We start from the raw sequence: 21,508 nt of genomic DNA, 5'->3' as shown, positions 1-21,508 counted from the left end.
CGTGTCCTAAGGATAAAAGTAAGAATAAGAGATACGACTAGGCCGGTGTTCAAATTCCGCAGGAAAGAACCATTCTTCTATGGAAATATAAGGTGTACTTAGCTCACGTTCACGAGTGACTACCACGATGAACGAATATTATCGTATTATAAAAATCGAATCCTCAAAATTACAGTTTGCGTAATTACTGGTGGCAGCATGTATTGTAAGTGATTATGAATAGGAACCAGCCCGTATTTGCCGCGTAGCTTCGAGAAACATAATTTATTCAAAATCGTTACTAAATTACACTAATCATAAACATTCTCTCCGTTTTAATTACTTTCGATTTTCAAACTTTGACGTTTTGATAGGAAATTTTGCATGAGCTATATTTATAACAGCACCACCAGCGCAATATTGTCACCACCTTATCACAATACAATTCGTGTACAATAAGGAAGTTTGAATAATTGAAGGTAGGCCGTTTAGGAAAATGACATAACATTTAAAAGGTCTTCGATGTTAGGGCTATTGCCCATGTTATAGCATGACGCGATACTTCACAATATGTTAACGTGTAAAATTTACGACCTATTACGCAATTATAATGCTAAGCACATGACTCTATTTACCCATCCAAATAAGTAAACGATGACTGAATATCGAGGTACTTCTGCTAGTATCTCACCTTCACACATGGTTATTTTGACTACATAAAATATGTCAATAATGGTCTATTGAACGTGATACTAAGTGGAGTAAGGTTATTGTGCACGACTGAGTTATTATAATACGCAATTGTTTTCGAGTCAGGTCTGACACACAGCAAATTGATAAGTCGACTGTTTTGTTAACCAAATGTAAATATATATATTATTGCCTTTGTAGGCAGACGAGCGTACGGCCCACCTGATAAGTGGTTACCGTCGCCCATGGACTTGAGCAATGCCAGGAGCAGAGTCAAGCCGCTGCCTACTGCGAAAGCCGCTGCCTACTGCGGCAATAACAGTCAATGTGTGGTATAGGAAATTTAATTTTCGCATTGGCAATAAAGCCGTAACGAAATTACCTGGCGCCGGAAGCTACAACTTAATCACAGGCATTAGTGTCACAAAAATGACATGTGGCCATTAAAAAATAATATAAATTAGTTACCGGATCGACGTGCATACATCATTCCGGTACTCTTAAGATAAAAAAATATATAACATTCGTTTGTGAGCGTATAATTTAGTATTTACACAATAAATCACCTTGACTCGGTCAGAGTAGAGCGCAATATCCGTTTTGTGTTATTTTAAAATAACACAAAACCTAAAATATAGAGTTCCTAACAAAACTAACTTGGAAAATTTTGTTATGTTATCCATCCAGATAATAAATTATGCTCAGTGACAGCTTGTTTCTTTTTTCTTTACAGTAATTATGGGATTAATCCGTAACAAACGAGATCGTAAGTGTTAAATTTTGTAAATATTCTTAAGTTCCGGGCGAAATACCAGTAGCAGGTTTTTATTGCCGGTTGATTAATTAAAAGTACTTCATGTATAAGCGTTTATTTTGTTGCTCTTCTATGTAGGTACATTCTTTCGTGGCAGGGCAACTTTTTAATCGTGTTTTCGACATTTCCTTAATTACACCCAAAAACGCTTTGAATCGTTTTTAACGACCGATATTGCCTTTCGAAAATCAATGTTATTGACCATTAATTGCATTAAAAATTTAATGTGACAACTGTATACATTTATATACAAATTTGATAAACAATAATGCAACATTTTAAAATCTATTTTACTAAGCCCCGTTTATTCAATAGTCTATTTCTAGGAAAAGTCAACTTACGTTTTTTTCTCCTAATAACGCCCATTTCCTTGCTCAAACCAGTCCCTGTATAGTTCCCGATTAGGAATGGTTAGGTCCGTACGTGGATGTTGCTTTACCGGCTCTTGTATATTATCTAGTTAGAATCATACGTCAAACGCTATGGAACACTGACCGGCTGTCCACCCTAATGCATTCCCGGTAAGTCATTATTCATTTTCAATCCACTCGTAGGCAAATTTTCGTTTTTACTGATTATACGTAGTCTGAGAAATTTGTTATGGTTGAATATCAATCAAAATAAACAAAAAGAGGCACCGAACTTTGTGTACGCGAGGAATGCGCGCTGCCCGAGGCGCATGCGATGACGGAATGCAATGCGCGCACAGGCAACCACCTAAAGGTTCTGTCTGATGCCGCGGAGGCTGAGGCGCCAGAGCCCGGCCCGCGACCTCTCCGGCTCTCCGCCAGATTAAAAATAGAAAGTTTCAACCTGGCACACGCCGACTCCTTTTAGTTTTACCCTCGAATTACCTACCCATTATCGATAATGGTATTATATCACGTTAACTTACACGTACACTAGAAATGAAGCTTTCCATTTCATTTCAACTGTGTATTTTTAGAGCACGATATCAATAAACTTACTACGTTCATACAATCACAAATATTATAAAATTACCTACGTATTTATTCCTTTTGTATGTAAATTCATGTATTATGATACCCACTCTTTTGTTTCACCATAGTTTTTTTCTCACGTGTATTCTCATTTTTTCTAAATAATAACATGAATTTATTATACGTAATATCTCGGAAATCATCAAATACCGAAACATAATTTTACAAGTACTATAAAATTAAATCAATAAAACTAGAAAACTTATCTGCGCTTAGAGTCAACTTACTTCGTAAAAGCTCCTTTTAAATGGACAGGCATTACACAGAAATTGTAATTTCCTATCGCGGAACGGATATTACGTATTAAACCTCCGGGACATGGTTTTCAGTTTCTGAATAAATTAAATACACTGGTCGTATTTCAGCTTTCGAAAGTAATCTGCATAATATCATACTGCACTTAGTGCTGCGTCATTAACGCACGAAAAGATGTTAATTAGATACGGTACGCGTCATAATTTATACATCTGTATTGTTCAAACCAGTTCCTAAATATTGTAGAAGCCGAGAGATCTAACTTGTTAAAGGACACTTTCCGCCGAGAATTCTCATTTCTGTTATTTTTATAACGGTCACGATGACATAGCTTACGGAGAATGCGGTGTTGTTTTCGTAGGTGGATGTTGTCTCAAAACCCAGCTGAAAGTCAAGTTTTTACTCCAAATTATTTACTTAATCCCAATGTTGAAGCTGTTATACTTCTCCGTTTTAAATGTCCGAGTTTAATCAAACAATGACTTTGTTTGCCTTTTAAAGAGAAATAAATTTTATTGGAATAACGATCATGTTCGTGAGGTATCACGTTTTCGATTCGCATCAGTAATTCATTTCACAGGTTCACTTTCGAGATCCGCGCCTGCAGCACGGATGTTAACCGCAATAGTTTCCTGCCTTCACCGAGTTATATTGCAGATATGAACACAGCTATACGGTGCGGCCAAGAAAACAGATTACGTGTAGGGTTCGCGATCATTATGTGCATGGAAATTGCATCCGAAAGACGAAATGAGTTATCCAGTAATTCAAATCGACTCTGAAGCTTAAGATAGCCGTAGATAATGGGTGGCGTAAGATTGCATTCCTCAGATAAAACTTGATATTACTGATACATATTATTGATATTTTTGTTTGATACCAATGAAATGATGAGTTAAAGATCAACCGAAAAAACTGAATGTTCTAATTTTAAATTCGTATTAAGCTTTATCGACGACTTCAAAGGCTACGAATACAATAACAAGGACTTTCACGAGGTTGAGCAAGACGCGGATGTCCGAAGATTGATAATGCAAAAGAAAAACGTGAGTGCACTACCTACAGTAATTACTGTTATAGAGAAAGGTGTTTGTGTCTTACATTATAATAACATGTACCAAATTACAATCTATGACATTTATTTATTGAGGTTCGAAAGTAAACCATGCAATTTACGTTCATATTGTGAAGTGACCGATAGAATTCAATGGTCGTTATAGTACTGTTTTTATGTATATTATCAAATAGTTTGAAGATCGAAAGTATTGCTATTATTCTCGTATGATTACATTAAGCCCGCACGGATAGGTATCACCATCGCAGATATTTCTCGAGTGGTCATGCATTCTAGTATCAACGATGGGATCGATTTATAAGTACATATTGAAAATCGGCCTCAGGTTTCAAGATGGATGCCGGTATTCACGCTACGATGTCTACCACGGGATCATGGGAACACGACTAAGTAAATACGTATTTTTACTCGTGGTTGACCTCTTGTGAGCCGCACGGATAGGTATCACCACCCTGTCTATTTCAGCCGTGAAGCAGTAATGCATTTCGGTTTGAAGGGTGGGGCAGCCGTTGTAACTATACTGACCTCTGAATTTATATCTCAAGGTGGGGGCGGCATTTACGTTATAGATGTCTATAGGCTCCGCTAACCACTTAACACCTGGTAGGCTGTGAAAGATGGGCTGTGAACTCGTCCACCCATCTATGATATGTATATAAAAAACGTATCTCCGTAAGTTGGCCCAAAAGTAGTCAAGCATTATTAAAGACACACGTAATGGTAAAATACCTGACACATAGTTTTAGAAAAAATCAAGTACCTAATGTTAATAGGAACAAAACTGTTCACTGTTGTATAAACTGCAGGGCATAGCCGGCGGGTTCACCACAGGTGTCAACCGTGAACATCTCCTTTATCGGTCATCAGTTCGTGAAACCGACGCGACACGAGAAATCCGCAAACTAGTTTTATTTCAGAATGCATTTATTTTGAACGCAAAAGCTTTAATGATTGAAAACTATTTTAACAAAATAAATTAGGTTATGAAAATGGGATATTATGCGCCTTGTGTCAATAAAATAAAAAACTACAACTCAATTCTTGTATTCTGGCACTTTACAAAATCTTAACTTGTGTGTCGCATTAAACTATCAATTGTATTATTCAATAATTACTTCGAAATATAGTCAATCGTAAGTTGTTTCGTAATCGCAATTTATATGTCAAACTCAATAATACTAAAACTAAGGAATACCAGTAAAGATTACGTTTCAAGTGAACATTTCGTTACACGAAATCGTTTTAATGATTCACACAAAAGTTGCAGTACCTTCGTGTCGAGGCATAACTAACTATAGCTTTTCGCATTTCTTTCCCACCTATCTGTTACGTAAGCGAATAACTTGTACGAAATTATAAAAATTTTAAAACTTGTACAAAAAATATATATATTTGAACTGTATCTTACAATTTTATTTTATTTGAAAACACATACGTCTGTCTGGGAGGTTTAGACATTTTTGTTTAATGTAATTGATACTTGTCGAAATCCATAAACGTTAGATACGCATTAAAGTTTTCTTTGGGTGCGTTGTGTGAATATCTTAATTGCTGTCTCAAACACCACGTTGAATACAATAACAATTTTATTACCAGTTATTCCATTAAATTTGACGAACAATAAGAAAGAATGGTACCAAATAAAATATAATTGAACATTGGAATTACATACACATAGATAACGTTGGATCGCCAGCTTTCTCTTAGAAAATTGAAGTACCAATAAAGGTACCGTGAAATTTCAAAACAAACTAATTTTTTTTACTTACGCAATTTGTTATTGAGATAGATTTAGTATCAAATTTATTTATAAGCATCTTAATAAAAACAGTACAAAAGAGCACGTAAGAAGCTTGCGTGTTATAAAAAATTATTATAAATGAGATACATTACTTGCTTTAAAAGTGAACTCCATTATTGAGCACATAACACCACGTATGGCGGTTTTGGTGATCGCCATTATAATTCTCGTATGGATTATTCACACAAGATCCTATAGGTACGGGAGTGCGATCGTATACTAAGTACGGGTCGCGGAACATTAAGTACTGTGGACACGAGACACCTACATAGGTCTGGTTCATTAGAGCGCACCAGTAAGTGCGGGGAGAGTGTTGCAGCTATTGTTGGCCGGGGTCCCTGGGGAGAGTTGCCCTAGATTTCGTCCCGTTTACATTATTATGTATAGAAAGCGTACATTTTCATTAGGGTTGATAAGTAGTCGTGTCCCAAGGATTAGAAAGTATATCGAGCGAAGCGTATATGACGTAGTTCAAATCCCGCATGCAGAGCTAATGTTTATCTAATGTTTTTTCTAAAGAAATACGTACTAAAAACATCCAACTCTGGTGGCGGAAGAACCCATAATTAGACTTCAACGATGAAGTATCATTACAAAGATTACAAATTTGCGTCAGTGCTGGTGGTAAGTCGCATTATGAGCCCGCATGTGAAGATACCACCATCCAACCTATTTAAGTCAATATGCAGTTCACCAACATTCCGATTATCAACATTCCGGTTCCGAAGATGATTCGCTGTTTCAAGTACAACTGAAACTTAGACATGTCTCAAGATGTAAGTTGTGATGTCTATGGACTCCAGTAACTACTCAACACAATATAGGCCGTGGAGATTTTCGCCCCATCAAAAGCAATTAAAAAAACAGGGGGCGATCGCATAGCATAGAAGTTTTTTTTTTTATTGCTTAGATGGGTGGACGAGCTCACAGCCCACCTGGTGTTAAGTGGTTACTGGAGCCCATAGACATCCACAACGTAAATGCGCCACCCACCTTGAGATACAAGTTCTAAGGTCTTAAGTATAGTTACAAGTATAGTATAGTAGTTACAAAAGAGTGTTGTTTCACTTATATTTCTTTCGTCAAGTTTCACATCACATCACTAAATAGTCAATAGCGATGTTTATGTGTAAAAAATATACGCAATAAATATGATCCTAGCAACTAGGTGGAACGTGAAATATCGCAGGTTAATAACTACATTAGTCCCTATTCAAAGTAGCTTTCTACGTTGCAGAATTTCTACCCGGATCCTACTGAATGCATCTCGCCGCACATATTTATAATGCACATTTTCAAGCAAATTTCTAAGGTAACGGTTCTCACAGTATTTAAACTCTTAATAGTAGCTAAAAATTTAACAGCTAAAAATTTAACAACGGTCGTTAGCGACCGATTTTGTGAAATTATTTGGCTTAAGGTTTCTGTTGTTAAAAAGATATGTACATACCATAGTCGTACACGGTAGGTTCCATTTCGCTGATGCGCACCCGTCGTAGTCCTGGTCTCGCGGGCAATGTATAATGATGGTTCGAATAGTTTGAATAATCTCGTTGGACCGAACGATTAGACATCCGTGGTAGAGTGCCGTGAACGAAAATTGAAGGATCATTGTATACCGGCTGATATGGCGGCTGATTTGGCCGATTAACAAATTGATCACGAGGGTCATGCAGTCTCGGATCTCTGAACTCGACGTTGTCAATGTACGGATTACTCCTCTCACGGACTTCGTAGCCATTGTTCGGTCGCTGATATTGATTTAATACTTGTAGACTCTGTCCTGGATACCCGCGCTGGCTCGGTTGCCTGCGGTACTTGTCGAGAATATCGAAGGACCTATTTTGCGGAGCAGAGAACCGGTCTATGGCGAAAAACTCGCTGACCGGCAGTCCGTTGTTTGAGCTGACGTTACTGCGATTACTTCTTGTGCTGCTTCTATTACTGTTTCGGCTCAATGAGCCATCACCGCGAACACTCAACTTTACCTCGAGTCTTTTGTCTTTCATTTTTAATCCGTTATTAAATTAAGTTTTTCTGTATACACTTTCGCCTGAGGTTTTAGAGATCATAATTTGATAAGTGGTTTGCTATTAAACAAATTGTAATGTACACGAATTTATTTATGTTATGCAATATCTCACCTATCACGATTTTGACAGACTTGTTTTCTTCTTGCCCTTATCGACTTATGTACCTACATGTGGAGGGATTGGCACGTAATGAACCCGAAGTCACGTAATGTACATCAGCTTTGTTATTATATACATATATGTAGGCCTATCACATTAATGAAAGCATTTATTTATATCGTTAAACATGAAAGATATTTCATTAGTTCTAATGTTTTAAGAAATGACCAGAGGTCGAATATTATAGTGGCGTTGTTAGAGTTAATTGAGGTCAAAATGTTTTGTGCGGTGTATGCGTGAATGCGACTTTCGAACAAAGGTACCATCAATCCTGTGCAGGACGAAATCGATTTTAAATAGTTTTATCAAACAAATAGAATTAATATAGTTAATAAGTAATTACGTAACAAAAATGTATAATCTTAAATTATTTTATAGTCAATATGTTAGTGTATCAGATCAGAGAATGTAAATAGACCAATAGGAACGATTTGTGGAGCGCTTTCACTACGGTAACATACAGATCAAGGGACCCTCCAAAAGTGGCGCGTCGATAGCGCGTCGCGAGATGGGGACCTGAAATAAATATAAAAGGATGGCCATTTATAGGCAAAAACAGTTCCCAGTGAATCTTCGACAAAGAACCATCAGCAAGATAGAAACAGTTCTCAGCAGATCATCAAGACAGAAACAGTTCTCAGCAGATCATCAAGACAGAAACAGTTCTCAGCAGATCATCAAGACAGAAACAGTTCTCAGTGGATCTTCGACATAGAAACTAGACTTGCGCAAAACATCACTCCTCAATGTAATGTGATATGACATCACTTTTACAGACAGGTGATATTACTCGAAAACATTACACATCACTCTTAACATTACTCGGTGCGTTCAATAGATACTGTGACGACGAATACATTGTATCTATACACCCGAATCATTACCTAAGTGATGTGTTGATACACATCACTTAGGTAATGATTCGGGTGTGTCATTACAGTAGTGTATTACAATACAAAGTATGAACTTTGTATTGTAATACACTGTTATATTACTTGACAGAGATTGACTTACTTAATAATATAATAATTTTATTTTTTACTTAATATAATTTATTGTGGGATGAACGGATTTCATATGGCGACTTAGACTGCAAATTGAGCTCGACAATAATGTTAATATACGAGAGCAGTAGATGCATTGTTTCGGCGCGATATCCTCAAAGTGCATCCAAGGAGGACTGTACTTTCATTTAGACGCCGTTATTTCTTTCACTTATTAAACACGCATTAAAACAAATAATAAAACTATCTTCAAACAAGTGCTTAAGTAATTCAAATCAAACACAAAAATTAATATGAAATATTACTAAACAATTACGAGCGACTAGCGATTTTACAAAAGTTGCGAATAAAAAATTAAGTAAGTACTTGCGGGAAACTACCGGCTGGCCGCATGAAAAATATAAACACAAATATATACCTATATTAAAATTCAGACGTACCATAGGTATAAAAATGTACCTAGCGGCCAGGACATACGGTTCCAAATCACTAGGAATAATTCCGTGTCGCTTGCTCATTTATTTTGCGTCGATCGGTCTGTCTCGCTCGCTAGGTTCCGTTCGTGTATTATGCAACATTACACGACAAAGAAAGAAACATGTTGGGTGATGGTGTGATGTTTGTTTCCTTCGCGTAATGTGTGATGTTGCATTACATCGTAGAGTAATATTACCCGAGTAATATCACTCGCATTACTTACACATGTCTAATAGAAACATCATAGAAACAGACAGTTCTCAGCAGATCATCAAGACAGAAACAGTTCTCAGAAGCTCTCGGACAAAGAAACATCAGCAAGACAGAAACAGTTACCAGCAGTTCTCCAATAGTACAGTTATCAGAAAACCACCAGTGAATCAGCTACCAGTGAACCAGACAGTTACCTGTGAAACCTCGCTACAGAAGCCGAAACCCATCGAAAGAAACAGCCGTCTTCTACCAGCGCACAAACAGACAGCAAAAACCATTATTACACGACTCGGAAACAGCCATACAGACCAGGTCGTGTACATTTCATGGTCCATTCGAGCCGGATAGAGGACACATTTCATGGTCCATTCGAGCCGGATCGAATTATTCTTTCGAGCCGCGGGTAAAGGATACATTTTGAAAAAAGGAAACTGGAACAATGCCGATAACGCGGTCAACAGGAAGAGGTCGGATCGAAACTAAACAATCGCCGCCCTCAGAAACCACAGCTACAATACAGAGCATGTGGACAGAAACAACCGCGAATACCGTCATGAGTCTGGTAGCCCCCACAACAGAATCATCGTGCGCAACAGCCAACACGGAAGCCACGACGAAACTCGCAGAGAAACCTGGGAACTCAAAAACAGAGGCCGTCAAACAGTATATAGTCAAACAGAATGACGTGCCAACAAAACAGCGCGCCGGTACAGTCAAAACTGACCGGTCGCGAAACAGAAAAGAACAGAAGATAGCCAAAGCTAGAGAAGAGCTCGCCCGCCTACAAGTGGAATTGGCAGCCGCCCGACTGGCCACGCTCGAAGCTGGATCTGATGACGAAAACAGCGAATCAGAATACAGTAAGTCAGAACTCGATGAAAGAGTGGGCACGTGGCTGGAAACCCAACCCACAAAAACAGAAAATGACGACCAGCATAATGAAAAACCGGCGGGAACCTGCGACAAACAAGACTTCTCAGATCTAACCGCAGCAATAACACTCGCCGTCAAAGCCGCCCGCGAACCAAGATACACAGAGTTGCCATTCTTCAACGGCAATCACCAAGACTGGCTATCCTTTCGCGCAGCCTATCACGAGACAATGAACTCCTTTACAAAAACAGAAAATATAAACAGACTCAGAAGGAACCTGAAAGGAAGGGCAAAGGAAGCCGTTGACGGATTACTTATAACAAATGCTGATCCGTCCGACGTCATAAGAAGTCTAGAAGCGCGATTCGGAAGACCGGAAACGATAGCCATAACGGAGTTAGACACGCTACGAGCTCTGCCAAGACTAACAGAAACACCAAGAGACATTTGTATATTCTCCAGTAAGGTGACCAACGCCGTAGCTACGCTTCGTGCATTAAATTGCACACATTACTTATATAATCCGGAAACTACCAAAACAATGTTAGAAAAACTCACACCAACACTACGTTACCGATACTACGACTTCACCGCGGTACAACCGAAGGAGGATCCGGATCTAATTAAATTTGAAAAATTCATGAAAAGAGAAGCCGAACTGTGCAGCCCTTATGCACAGCCCGAACAGGCGGGGCACTACTCGCAGCCCGCACAACACAACAGACGCACACAGAACGTGCACTTAGTCAGTGAGAAGCCATCACGAGCTAAATGTCCGGTATGTAGCAACACTGAACACACCACAACAGACTGCTACATATTCAAGAAGGCAGACTCAAACACAAGATGGGACATCGCTAAGAATAAACACCTGTGCTTCCGATGTCTACAGTATAAGAATAAAACCCACAACTGTAAACCGAAGACGTGTGGCATCAATGATTGCAAATATACTCACAACAAGATGTTACACTTCGACAGAAAAATTGAAATAACAGAAAACAGTAACAAGGAAATAACAGAAAACATTAATTCCGCTTGGACCGGAAAACAGAAACAGTCCTATTTGAAAATAATACCAGTCCAAGTACAAGGACCGATAGGTACGGTTGATACATACGCGCTGCTCGACGATGGATCAACGGTGACACTCATAGACGAAATCATCTGCAAGAAGACTGGAATAACAGGACCAATCGATCCGTTACACATACAGGCGATTAACAACATAAAATCAACGGAAACAAGGTCAAGAAGAGTCAACCTCACGCTCAGAGGCCTCAACAGTCGAAAAGAAATAATACAAGCGAGAACAGTTAACGACCTACAAGTAACAGCACAAAAAATACCAAAGGAACAGATAGACGAGTACTCGCACCTACGAGACATCAGTGACATCATCACGTACGAGAACGCGAAACCTGGAATCCTGATTGGCCAAGACAACTGGCACATGCTACTAGCTTCGAAAGTTAGACGAGGCAACAGGAATCAGCCAATAGCGTCACTGACACCTCTAGGCTGGGTATTGCATGGAGGTCGCACTCGTACCCTAGGCCACCACATAAACTACATAAATCATGCTAGCGAAACCCAGGAAGATGATAAAATAGAAAATCTGGTAAAACAGTATTTCGCTATGGATGCGCTATGCATCACACCAAGAAAACCAAAAACAGACCCAGAGGAACAGGCGCTTCGCATCCTCAACAGCAATACAGTCCACACAACAGATGGAAGATACGAAACTGCTCTGTTCTGGAAAACAGATAATGTCAGTCTACCAGACAACTACAATAACTCGTTAAAGCGACTGATAAATATAGAAAACAAACTCGATCGTAATCCGGAACTGAAACAGAAATACACAGAACAGATGGAAGTACTCGTCGCGAAAGGCTACGCCGAGCCCGCTCCAAAAACAAAAACCGAGAACAAAACGTGGTATCTACCTCACTTCGCCGTCGTGAACCCCCTGAAGCCGGAAAAACTCCGAGTCGTCCACGACGCCGCCGCCAGAACAAGAGGGGTAGCTTTAAATGATATGCTGCTTAAGGGACCGGACCTACTCCAATCACTACCAGGAGTGATAATGCGATTTAGACAGCATAATATAGCAGTAACAGCAGACATCAAGGAGATGTTCATGCAAGTGAAATTGAGACATGAAGACAGAGACGCGCTCCGCTATCTCTGGCGCAAAGATCGCCGAGATGACAAGCCCCCAGAAGAATACAGAATGACCTCGTTGATCTTTGGTGCGTCAAGTTCTCCTTCCACAGCAATATATGTAAAGAACTTGAACGCCCAGAAACATGAAGCCACGCACCCGGAGGCGGCAGCCGCAATACAGAACAAACACTACGTAGACGACTACTTGGACAGCTTTAAAACTTTAAAAGATGCAGTACGCATAACAACAGACGTTCGTCGAATACACGAAAAAGCTCATTTTGAATTAAAACAGTGGAAGTCAAACTCGCCGAGCCTACTTGAAATCCTTGGTGAAAACGAAAATGGAAATCAAGTGGAACTGTACAAGCCTGAAGAAAAAACTGAACGAGTACTCGGGCTCATATGGAAAACAGAAAAGGACGTGCTTACCTTCGACCTCAATCTGACAAGAATACCTCCACCGCTCGTCGAAGGCAAGACGCCGACCAAGAGAGAAGCACTAAAAGTCATAATGTCGTTATTCGATCCGCTAGGCTTCGTGTCCCCAGTCACAAATAGAGCAAAACAACTTCTGCAAGAAGTGTGGCGGCGAGGAACATCATGGGACGATGAAATAGATAACGACCTGTCGACACACTGGCAGGCCTGGGTGAAGCAGCTGAGAAACCTGCACAATATAGCCATCCCAAGATGTTACTTAAACTACAGCGACACGACCACATTACAGCTACACGTCTTCACCGACGCAAGTGAATCCGCCTACGCTGCAGCACTATACTGGCGAACGATAAGTCCGAATAATAGAATCGACGTGTCACTGATTATGAGCAAAGCAAAGGTAGCGCCCCTGAAACTCACTTCTATACCGAGACTGGAACTACAAGCCGCCGCTCTCGGAGCACGCCTCGCTGAAGCTGTAATAGCGGAACACGACAGAAAGCCGGATTCGAAGACCTTCTGGACCGACAGTAAGACAGTATTAACATGGATAAGAACGGGATCACGTTCGTACAAACCATACGTCGCCCACCGCCTGGCTGCTATAGAAGATAGTTCAACAGTAAACGAGTGGCGATGGGTACCCACGAAGCATAACGTGGCCGACGACGCAACTAGAGACGTGCCAATATCGTTCGACAACGAACACAGATGGTTCAGAGGACCGGAATTCCTACACCAGCAAGAAGAATCCTGGCCTACGGAATCAGCAACAGCAACAATAGAACCGACAGGTGAAGAAAAGATACATCACACGATCGCCGTCAACCTTAAAAACAGACTAACTGAAGGTTTACCAGACGTATCCCGGTTCTCGAATTGGGAAAGACTCCGATACACCACAGCCAGAGTCCTACAGTTTATACAACTTTGTAGGCGCAGAACAGAACAGGTACACCATAGAAAAAACAAAAGAAACAAAGAAGCAGACCCCGCGTGGGCCGAACGTAACGTAACGAACAACGAACAATGGTTTCGCCGAAATCCTTTAAAACCAAAACGGAAGATAGAAAATACCATCCGATCTCAGCTGAAACATTGAAAACGGCCGAGAAACTGCTTATGCGCGCGACACAAGAAGAAAGCTTCGCTCAAGAAATCAAGGACATCCAACAACGAGGAGGCGTGAACCAGAATAGCCGCCTCCACAAACTCAGTATTGTATATGAGAACGGATACCTACGAATACGAAGCCGTATCGAAGCAGCAGAACGAATACCAACAGAAATAAAGAGCCCGGTGATCCTGGACGGAAACCACCTCACAACTAAGTTGTGGATAAAATATATTCATCACAGATTACATCATGCTGGAGTCGAAGCTACAATTAACGAGTGTCGTCAGCAATACTGGATAGTGCGTATACGCCCAGTGACTCGCACCATAGTGAACAAATGCCTACAATGCAGAATGAAGACACAAATACCGTCGTACCCGAGGACCGGAGATCTACCACCGTGTCGTCTAGCCCATCACAAAAGACCATTCACTTTCACGGGAGTTGATTACTTCGGTCCGCTAACAGTCACAGTCGGACGAACCAACCAAAAGCGATACGTAGCAATATTCACTTGTCTAACAATACGAGCCATATATCTTGAAATAGCCGCATCACTAAACACCCACTCTGCGGTAATGGCGCTCCGAAGAATGATAGCACGACGAGGTTGTCCGACGCAGATATGGTCGGACAACGGCACCAACTTAAAAGGAGCAGACAGAGAACTACGCCGAGCCATCGACGGTGCAACCGCAAAGGAAGCAGCGAACAGAACGATCTCCTGGAGATTCATCCCACCCGGAGCACCGTTCATGGGAGGTGCCTGGGAAAGGATGGTGCGCTCGGTAAAGGTCGCGTTAACGGCAACACTCCATGAGCGAAGTCCGACGGAGGAAGTGCTCTCGACGTTATTAGCTGAAATAGAATATACGGTAAACAGTCGGCCTTTGACTCACGTTTCGGTCAGCGTGGACGACCCCGAAGCCCTAACCCCGAACCACTTACTACTAGGCGGGCCGGGGCGAGTACCAACACCAGGGACATTTGATGAAAGAGACACATTGACACGAAACAGTTGGAGAGCGGCACAACGACTCGCTGACCTGTTCTGGACGAGGTGGGTTAGAGAGTATCTCCCCGAGCTGCAGCACCGGCGGGAGCCTCATGGCCGAGGCATCCCCGTGAAAAACGGAGACTTAGTCCAGCTTGTGGACAACAACTTGCCACGAAACACATGGGTGCGAGGAAAAGTGATCGCGACGTATCCAGGACCCGACAACGTGGTGCGTACCGTAGATATCAGAACCAAAGGGGGAGTTCTACGGAGACCAGTACGAAAACTAGTGATCCTGCCCATAGAAGACGACCATCCTGCACCGAGAAGAAATGCGACGGACTCGCACGGCGGGAGTAATGTGCAGGACGAAATCGATTTTAAATAGTTTTATCAAACAAATAGAATTAATATAGTTAATAAGTAATTACGTAACAAAAATGTATAATCTTAAATTATTTTATAGTCAATATGTTAGTGTATCAGATCAGAGAATGTAAATAGACCAATAGGAACGATTTGTGGAGCGCTTTCACTACGGTAACATACAGATCAAGGGACCCTCCAAAAGTGGCGCGTCGATAGCGCGTCGCGAGATGGGGACCTGAAATAAATATAAAAGGATGGCCATTTATAGGCAAAAACAGTTCCCAGTGAATCTTCGACAAAGAACCATCAGCAAGATAGAAACAGTTCTCAGCAGATCATCAAGACAGAAACAGTTCTCAGAAGCTCTCCGACAAAGAAACATCAGCAAGACAGAAACAGTTACCAGCAGTTCTCCAATAGTACAGTTATCAGAAAACCACCAGTGAATCAGCTACCAGTGAACCAGACAGTTACCTGTGAAACCTCGCTACAGAAGCCGAAACCCATCGAAAGAAACAGCCGTCTTCTACCAGCGCACAAACAGACAGCAGAAAACATTATCACACGACTCGGAAACAGCCATACAGACCGGGTCGTGTACAAATCCCGCAGCGAACAAAACTTTTTGTAAATGCACGAGAACAAAAAAGTGACAGGGAATAAATTCAAGATTGATTTTGAGATTAAATAGGTATTTAAACTATTTAAGACTATCGTGGGATTTTAATTAGAATTACATTATTATATCGTCGTTGTCTAACCAAAATCTGCTATGTGCACTTTTTGACCTTTTCGCAGAGTTCATAGCCCTATCTACCATATAAAAAAACTGTTATGTGTCTATAGCTTTAATATTTATCTATAGCTTTCATTTGATACAGTTCTTAAAAATTCACCTTCATATAAAATTTTATACGAAAAGGTTTTTACTCGTTAATTCAAAATAGAGTTTTGGCACATAGCAGATTTTGGTTTGACAACGACGATATAACAAATAGAATTCAAGGACACGAAATAATTCGTTGAAAATGGATAAGGTATCCTTCAAACGAATATCTACCCCGAATTGAAATTTTAAGCGATTACTTTTGTACATTACGTAAATTCAATCATCCAATAAGACTTGGAGAATTAGCCCTGGAGAACACTGATGTTACTTGTGTGTGAGCAGTACTGAAGCACGCGATATCTCCATAAAGACCAACTCTATATACACTGTAATTTTGTTTATACAAAACGAACAAATCAATTTTTTCGTGGCACATAACACAATGTTAACGAAACGTAACCAATTAACGTTCCTATATTAAAACGATATACACTAGTTTCTAATAAAACCGCTGCCTCCGAATGTGTCGTGTTGTACTGAAGCTAAAGCTGAGTCGTTTCGTATTTAATGGTATGCTGATAAGATAAAGGCAGTTCAATAACTTTTGTCTTAAACAAATATGATGTTGAGTAAACAGAGGGGTCATATGCAATATTTATTACCAATAAATCCCAAATAAACTTTCAACGGGCGTTATTATCCTACTGCATTTAGTTTTGTATCCTGCCCAAGTCATCGAATTATGGTTGATAATTCTACCTTGAGTAAACAGTTACGGAAAATCTCACTGGGTCAAGGTTAAGCGTCTTCTACGCACATGTCTTATTTACATTTACGGCGTGCCGGGCCTCATAAGTATGATTTAGCCTTCGTTACAATTATCACACGGTGAATAATAATTTACAAGAGTGCAATAATTTCTAATCATTTATTACTCATTATTTAATAAGATTAATTCCAATGTACCTACTACTTTAAATTTTAATCGCTTTAAACTGTTATTTGTCATGAATTGAAATACAATTTAAACACTTCATGGAAAAACAAAAGAAAATAAGACAATGAACGAACGGCGTCATGAATTATTGGAGCGGGTAACGCAGAAACAAAATCCATCTTTCATTATATCGTCTTTTCGCATTAAAAGTGTACAATTTCCAAAAATATTCGAAATTGAGTTAATATGCGGAATCATTTGGTATAACCAGTATTTTACTCATAAATACTGTCAAAAGAGCGTAGTTTAGTTTTAGTTTTCTTTTTTTTAGTTTACCTATATTTTGACTACTATTAACAAAATTAATACACAATTTTATCTTACTTTAAAAGACAGATAATGTAACTGGTAAAAAATAAAAAAAAACGTTGCAAATATTATTAATATTAAAAATATGTATTACATAACATGTTAAACATTTAAAACACTCTTCTGTAAAATTTGTAAGTTTTCAGATTATCAGTTTTGATGCGAGAAGACGAAAACGTGAACATTTCGATATGGACGAATACAAGTGTAAAGGAACTTGTTATTGTTTGTACGACAATTGCCCAAAACACGTCATTACGGATCCTCCCGTTCCATTAACGGTGCTTTTAGGTACCACGAGCACCGATCACCGTCCTCGTCGAACCCGTCGCTTGCGACGAGGGGCTCGACGAGCGAATTAACCCATAGACACAGTCCACTGAGTTTCTCGCCGGATCTTCTCAGTGGGTCGCGTTTCCGATCCGGTGGTAGATTCATGAAGATGCGAAGCACTGCTCTTGCTAGGGTCAGTGTTAGCATCACTCCGGATTGAGCCCCGTGAACTCACCTAGTAGTTAAGGATACGCTGAAATAACCTCTCAAGGCTATCTTTCGATCCGGTGGTAGATTCTGTGAAGCACTGCTCTTGCTAGGTTCAGTGTTAGCATCACTTCGGATTAAGCCCCGTGAGCTCACCTACTAGTTAAGGTTACGCCGAAATAGCTTCTCAAGGCTGAGGTAAGATAAAAAAAAAACGAAAAATTTATTTAGATACCACAGAGGGATCCAAAGCAGACACACTGTTTGAATAGGATCGCTTTATTACTGTGGGAAAAGGCTGCGCTCTAAGTGGCTTAATTACTGACACGGTTCTTTAGGTGTCATTAAAGGCACTAGCAATTTATAAAACGTGTCACTTGCACAGCAGTTAGTTGTATGCAGAGAAAGTAGATACGTACGTTCGAGTTTAGGATACGTAACCTATAATTTCTGAGTATATGGAGCAAGACGAAGTCCACAGTGAGTTTGCGAACGTGAATCAGATACACAATTCACTGAGCTGCCGACATTAAACTTTATAAATTCCGTATAAATCCAACGTTTTCTTAAATATATAGAATAATTCGGTTTGACCTTCACGCGTTGCTTATTCACGACGTTTCTACAAATCATTAGCGTTATAACAAATGATAATTTACTCTGAACATTATCGATAAGTATATAAAATAGTTAACAAATAATCACTTTGAAGTAAACACTCAAGATACTCTTGTGAACGATATAAACGATTTTAGCACAAACTAAAACCTCTACACGGTTGATACATAGTTAAAATACTAGTTTTAGAAGATGCATGATGAGTCACGCCGTGCTTTAGCGTAGGTTTTAAGTGCACGCACACTGCCGTAAGTCACTTATGTATCAACATTTTGGATATGTTTTTAATCTCGATCACTTGTTTCCATTTTAATTTACTTAATTTTATAAATTCCGCGAGGAGTCATTTAAACTACGAGCAAAGCGAAGAACTGAGGCATCGTGTACGGCACGGTATGGCACGTCGAGTGCACGAGATAAGCTGATAAAGTCACGATATGGATTTTATACGGCGACAACATCGAATAATCATTTCTAGGTTTCCTTTTTGCGTGTGTAATACATTATCGAGAGACCAATACCGGGCATTGTAAACATCTTATATAAATAATACGAAACTAGGTTGTATGCGGACCGGTAAAATTGACATACTTAATGACCCAAAATTGGTTACTCGCGTAAATTATCACCAAAATAAAGTTAGCCTATTTAAGTGGCCAAACTAACGGCACAGGAATTTTCTGTCGAGCCTTATGATACACGACCTAATACGATCACAAAACGTGCATGGAACATCAATATTATTATATTTTTATGAAAATTCCCAATCACATTATCACAATAACGTACGTGTTATGAAATCAGACACTTACCGTCTGGAATGTCTTCTGTGGCCTCGTCGTCGGGTTTGCGTTCATCGTTTAGTTCTTGTTTCTTGATCGCCTGTAAAACGAACATATTGAATTTGTTTTGCAAAAACGAAGCTTACCTCACAATCAATGTAATCTTTTGATACATTTTATATGCTGCTTACTACTTCAAAAACTCAAAATTTCTCTAAAGAAGTGCACAATGACGCAAAACCGTGCTGGTGTAAATTAAATAGGCGAGATAATACAAGTACGTGCAAAACCAAAACAAAACCCAGTACAATCTTAATTGAAATCTGAAGCAGAGTTATCATGGACACGCATCTCACCCGCGCTATCCATCCTCCTGCTGCTTTCAAGCACCTCATTTTAATAAGTACCGAATAAAGAGCACTACGAGAAAATAGCCCGATCTTTTTAGCTGATTTATTTGACACAACTCCGTTATTGAGAAAGCGGCACTTCACTTATCGATTAATCGCGGCACACGAAGCATTGTTGTGAGCGGTACGGTGGATGGCAGTCATTTCTGCGAGCCTCGCGGAGGGTCTGCTGAGAGCGTCGTGCTCGAGGGCCCGGACGCATCAGCCCGGAACAGCCGTGGTATTCCGACAAATTACCCACGCTTGGATCGTGCTTATAGTAACGGAGCGATTCTGTGGTGTTTGTTACACTTTTAATGTACGGAGTATAGTTTTTTTTTTATATTCTTTAACCGTTATAAGCTTACTAACAGATGATTTACAACAAGATACGTCAAATATATTGTTTCGCGATTTAAGACGCGAATATTTGTTTTATAAATCGTTATTTGTTAACACGTTTACTGCGAACGAGTACATCGCGAAAACAAATCTCACGATTCTATTGTTTCTGATGCTCTCTCGCCGGCAAGAAATGCAGTCTCGGTCCGCGCGTCTGCTTTTACCCTTTCGCGTTATTGTGATATCGCAATTTTGATGCCGTCCCGATGAACGGAATAATTGTTCGATCGATGTGCTCGATAAACGTTAATTTGCTTTATAATTGTTGTGTATTGTTTTAATTTAAGTTGCAATGAAACCTAATACATATCACTGTTGCATGGTGCAAATTAACTATTATTTTTTTATTGCTTAGATGGGTGGACGAGCTCACAGCCCACCTGGTGTTAAGTGGTTACTGGAGCCCATAGACATGTACAACGCAAATGCGCCACCCACCTCGAGCTATAAGTTCTAAGATCTCAGTATAGTTACAACGGCTGCCCTACCCTTCGGACCGAAACACATTACTGCTTCACGGCAGAAATAGGCAGGTTCGTGGTAGCTACCCGCGCGGACTCACAAGAGGTCCTACCACCAGTAAACTCTTTAAGCTTCTCAACTTTAATGACACATTTGTTATTATGGTATGGAACTGTTTTACATAGAACCTTCGATCAATAATACTACTAGATTCGCGATTAGCGCTTCAAAAACGGCCCGAAAAATAAGACCACAAATAAATTTGTGGTCTTATTTCAAATTAGTATGGTCCAATCATAGCCAACACTAAGACGTCAAAACGCTGCAATGCGCGTTCAAAAACTGAGTAAAAAACCACCGTAACACCAGGTTTTGGAAGGAATATCTTTTTTTGGTAAATTTATATTATTAAGTGTTTTTCATAAAATAATAAACACAATTATATTGTAAATAAAACAGAATTTACGAATATTGTAATTGTTTGGCCAATGTTTGCAACAAGGCACCAACTATTGTAACAAACATCACCTATTCTTGGACAGGGAATGCATAGAGTCGTTTTGTTATTTTATAATGTTATTTTTGTTTGTAGATTTCCTAGTAGCCCCTTGTCGCTGTGCACAATGGATATATATTGTCGCGAAAGAAAGAGAAGAAATATAGAACCCTTATAAAAATTCTAGAATTGTTCAATGGTGGTGGCAAATCAATGCAAAAAAGTATTAAAAAAACTTTATATGTATGTGTAAATATTTTAAGCGTATATGCTG

The 21,508-nt window shown here is 39.8% G+C and overlaps 1 protein-coding gene across 37 annotated transcripts in view; it reads right to left on the bottom strand.

Annotated features, from left to right (window-relative positions):
* scrib (scribble planar cell polarity protein) overlaps positions 1-21,508 on the bottom strand; it is a 101,158-nt gene that overhangs the window by 34,293 nt on the left and 45,357 nt on the right. For all 37 annotated transcript variants that reach the window (XM_089728320.1, XM_089728312.1, XM_089728327.1 and 34 more), the window contains one exon: positions 19,516-19,585. In XM_089728320.1, coding sequence (XP_089584446.1) covers positions 19,516-19,585 — 70 coding nt within the window. The remainder of the gene's footprint in view (positions 1-19,515; positions 19,586-21,508) is intronic.

Source organism: Bombyx mandarina, chromosome 06 (assembly GCF_030267445.1).
Source record: "Bombyx mandarina strain Sakado chromosome 06, ASM3026744v2".
Classification (NCBI taxonomy): Eukaryota; Metazoa; Arthropoda; class Insecta; order Lepidoptera; family Bombycidae; genus Bombyx; species Bombyx mandarina.
This window is presented reverse-complemented; position numbering and strand designations above follow the sequence as displayed.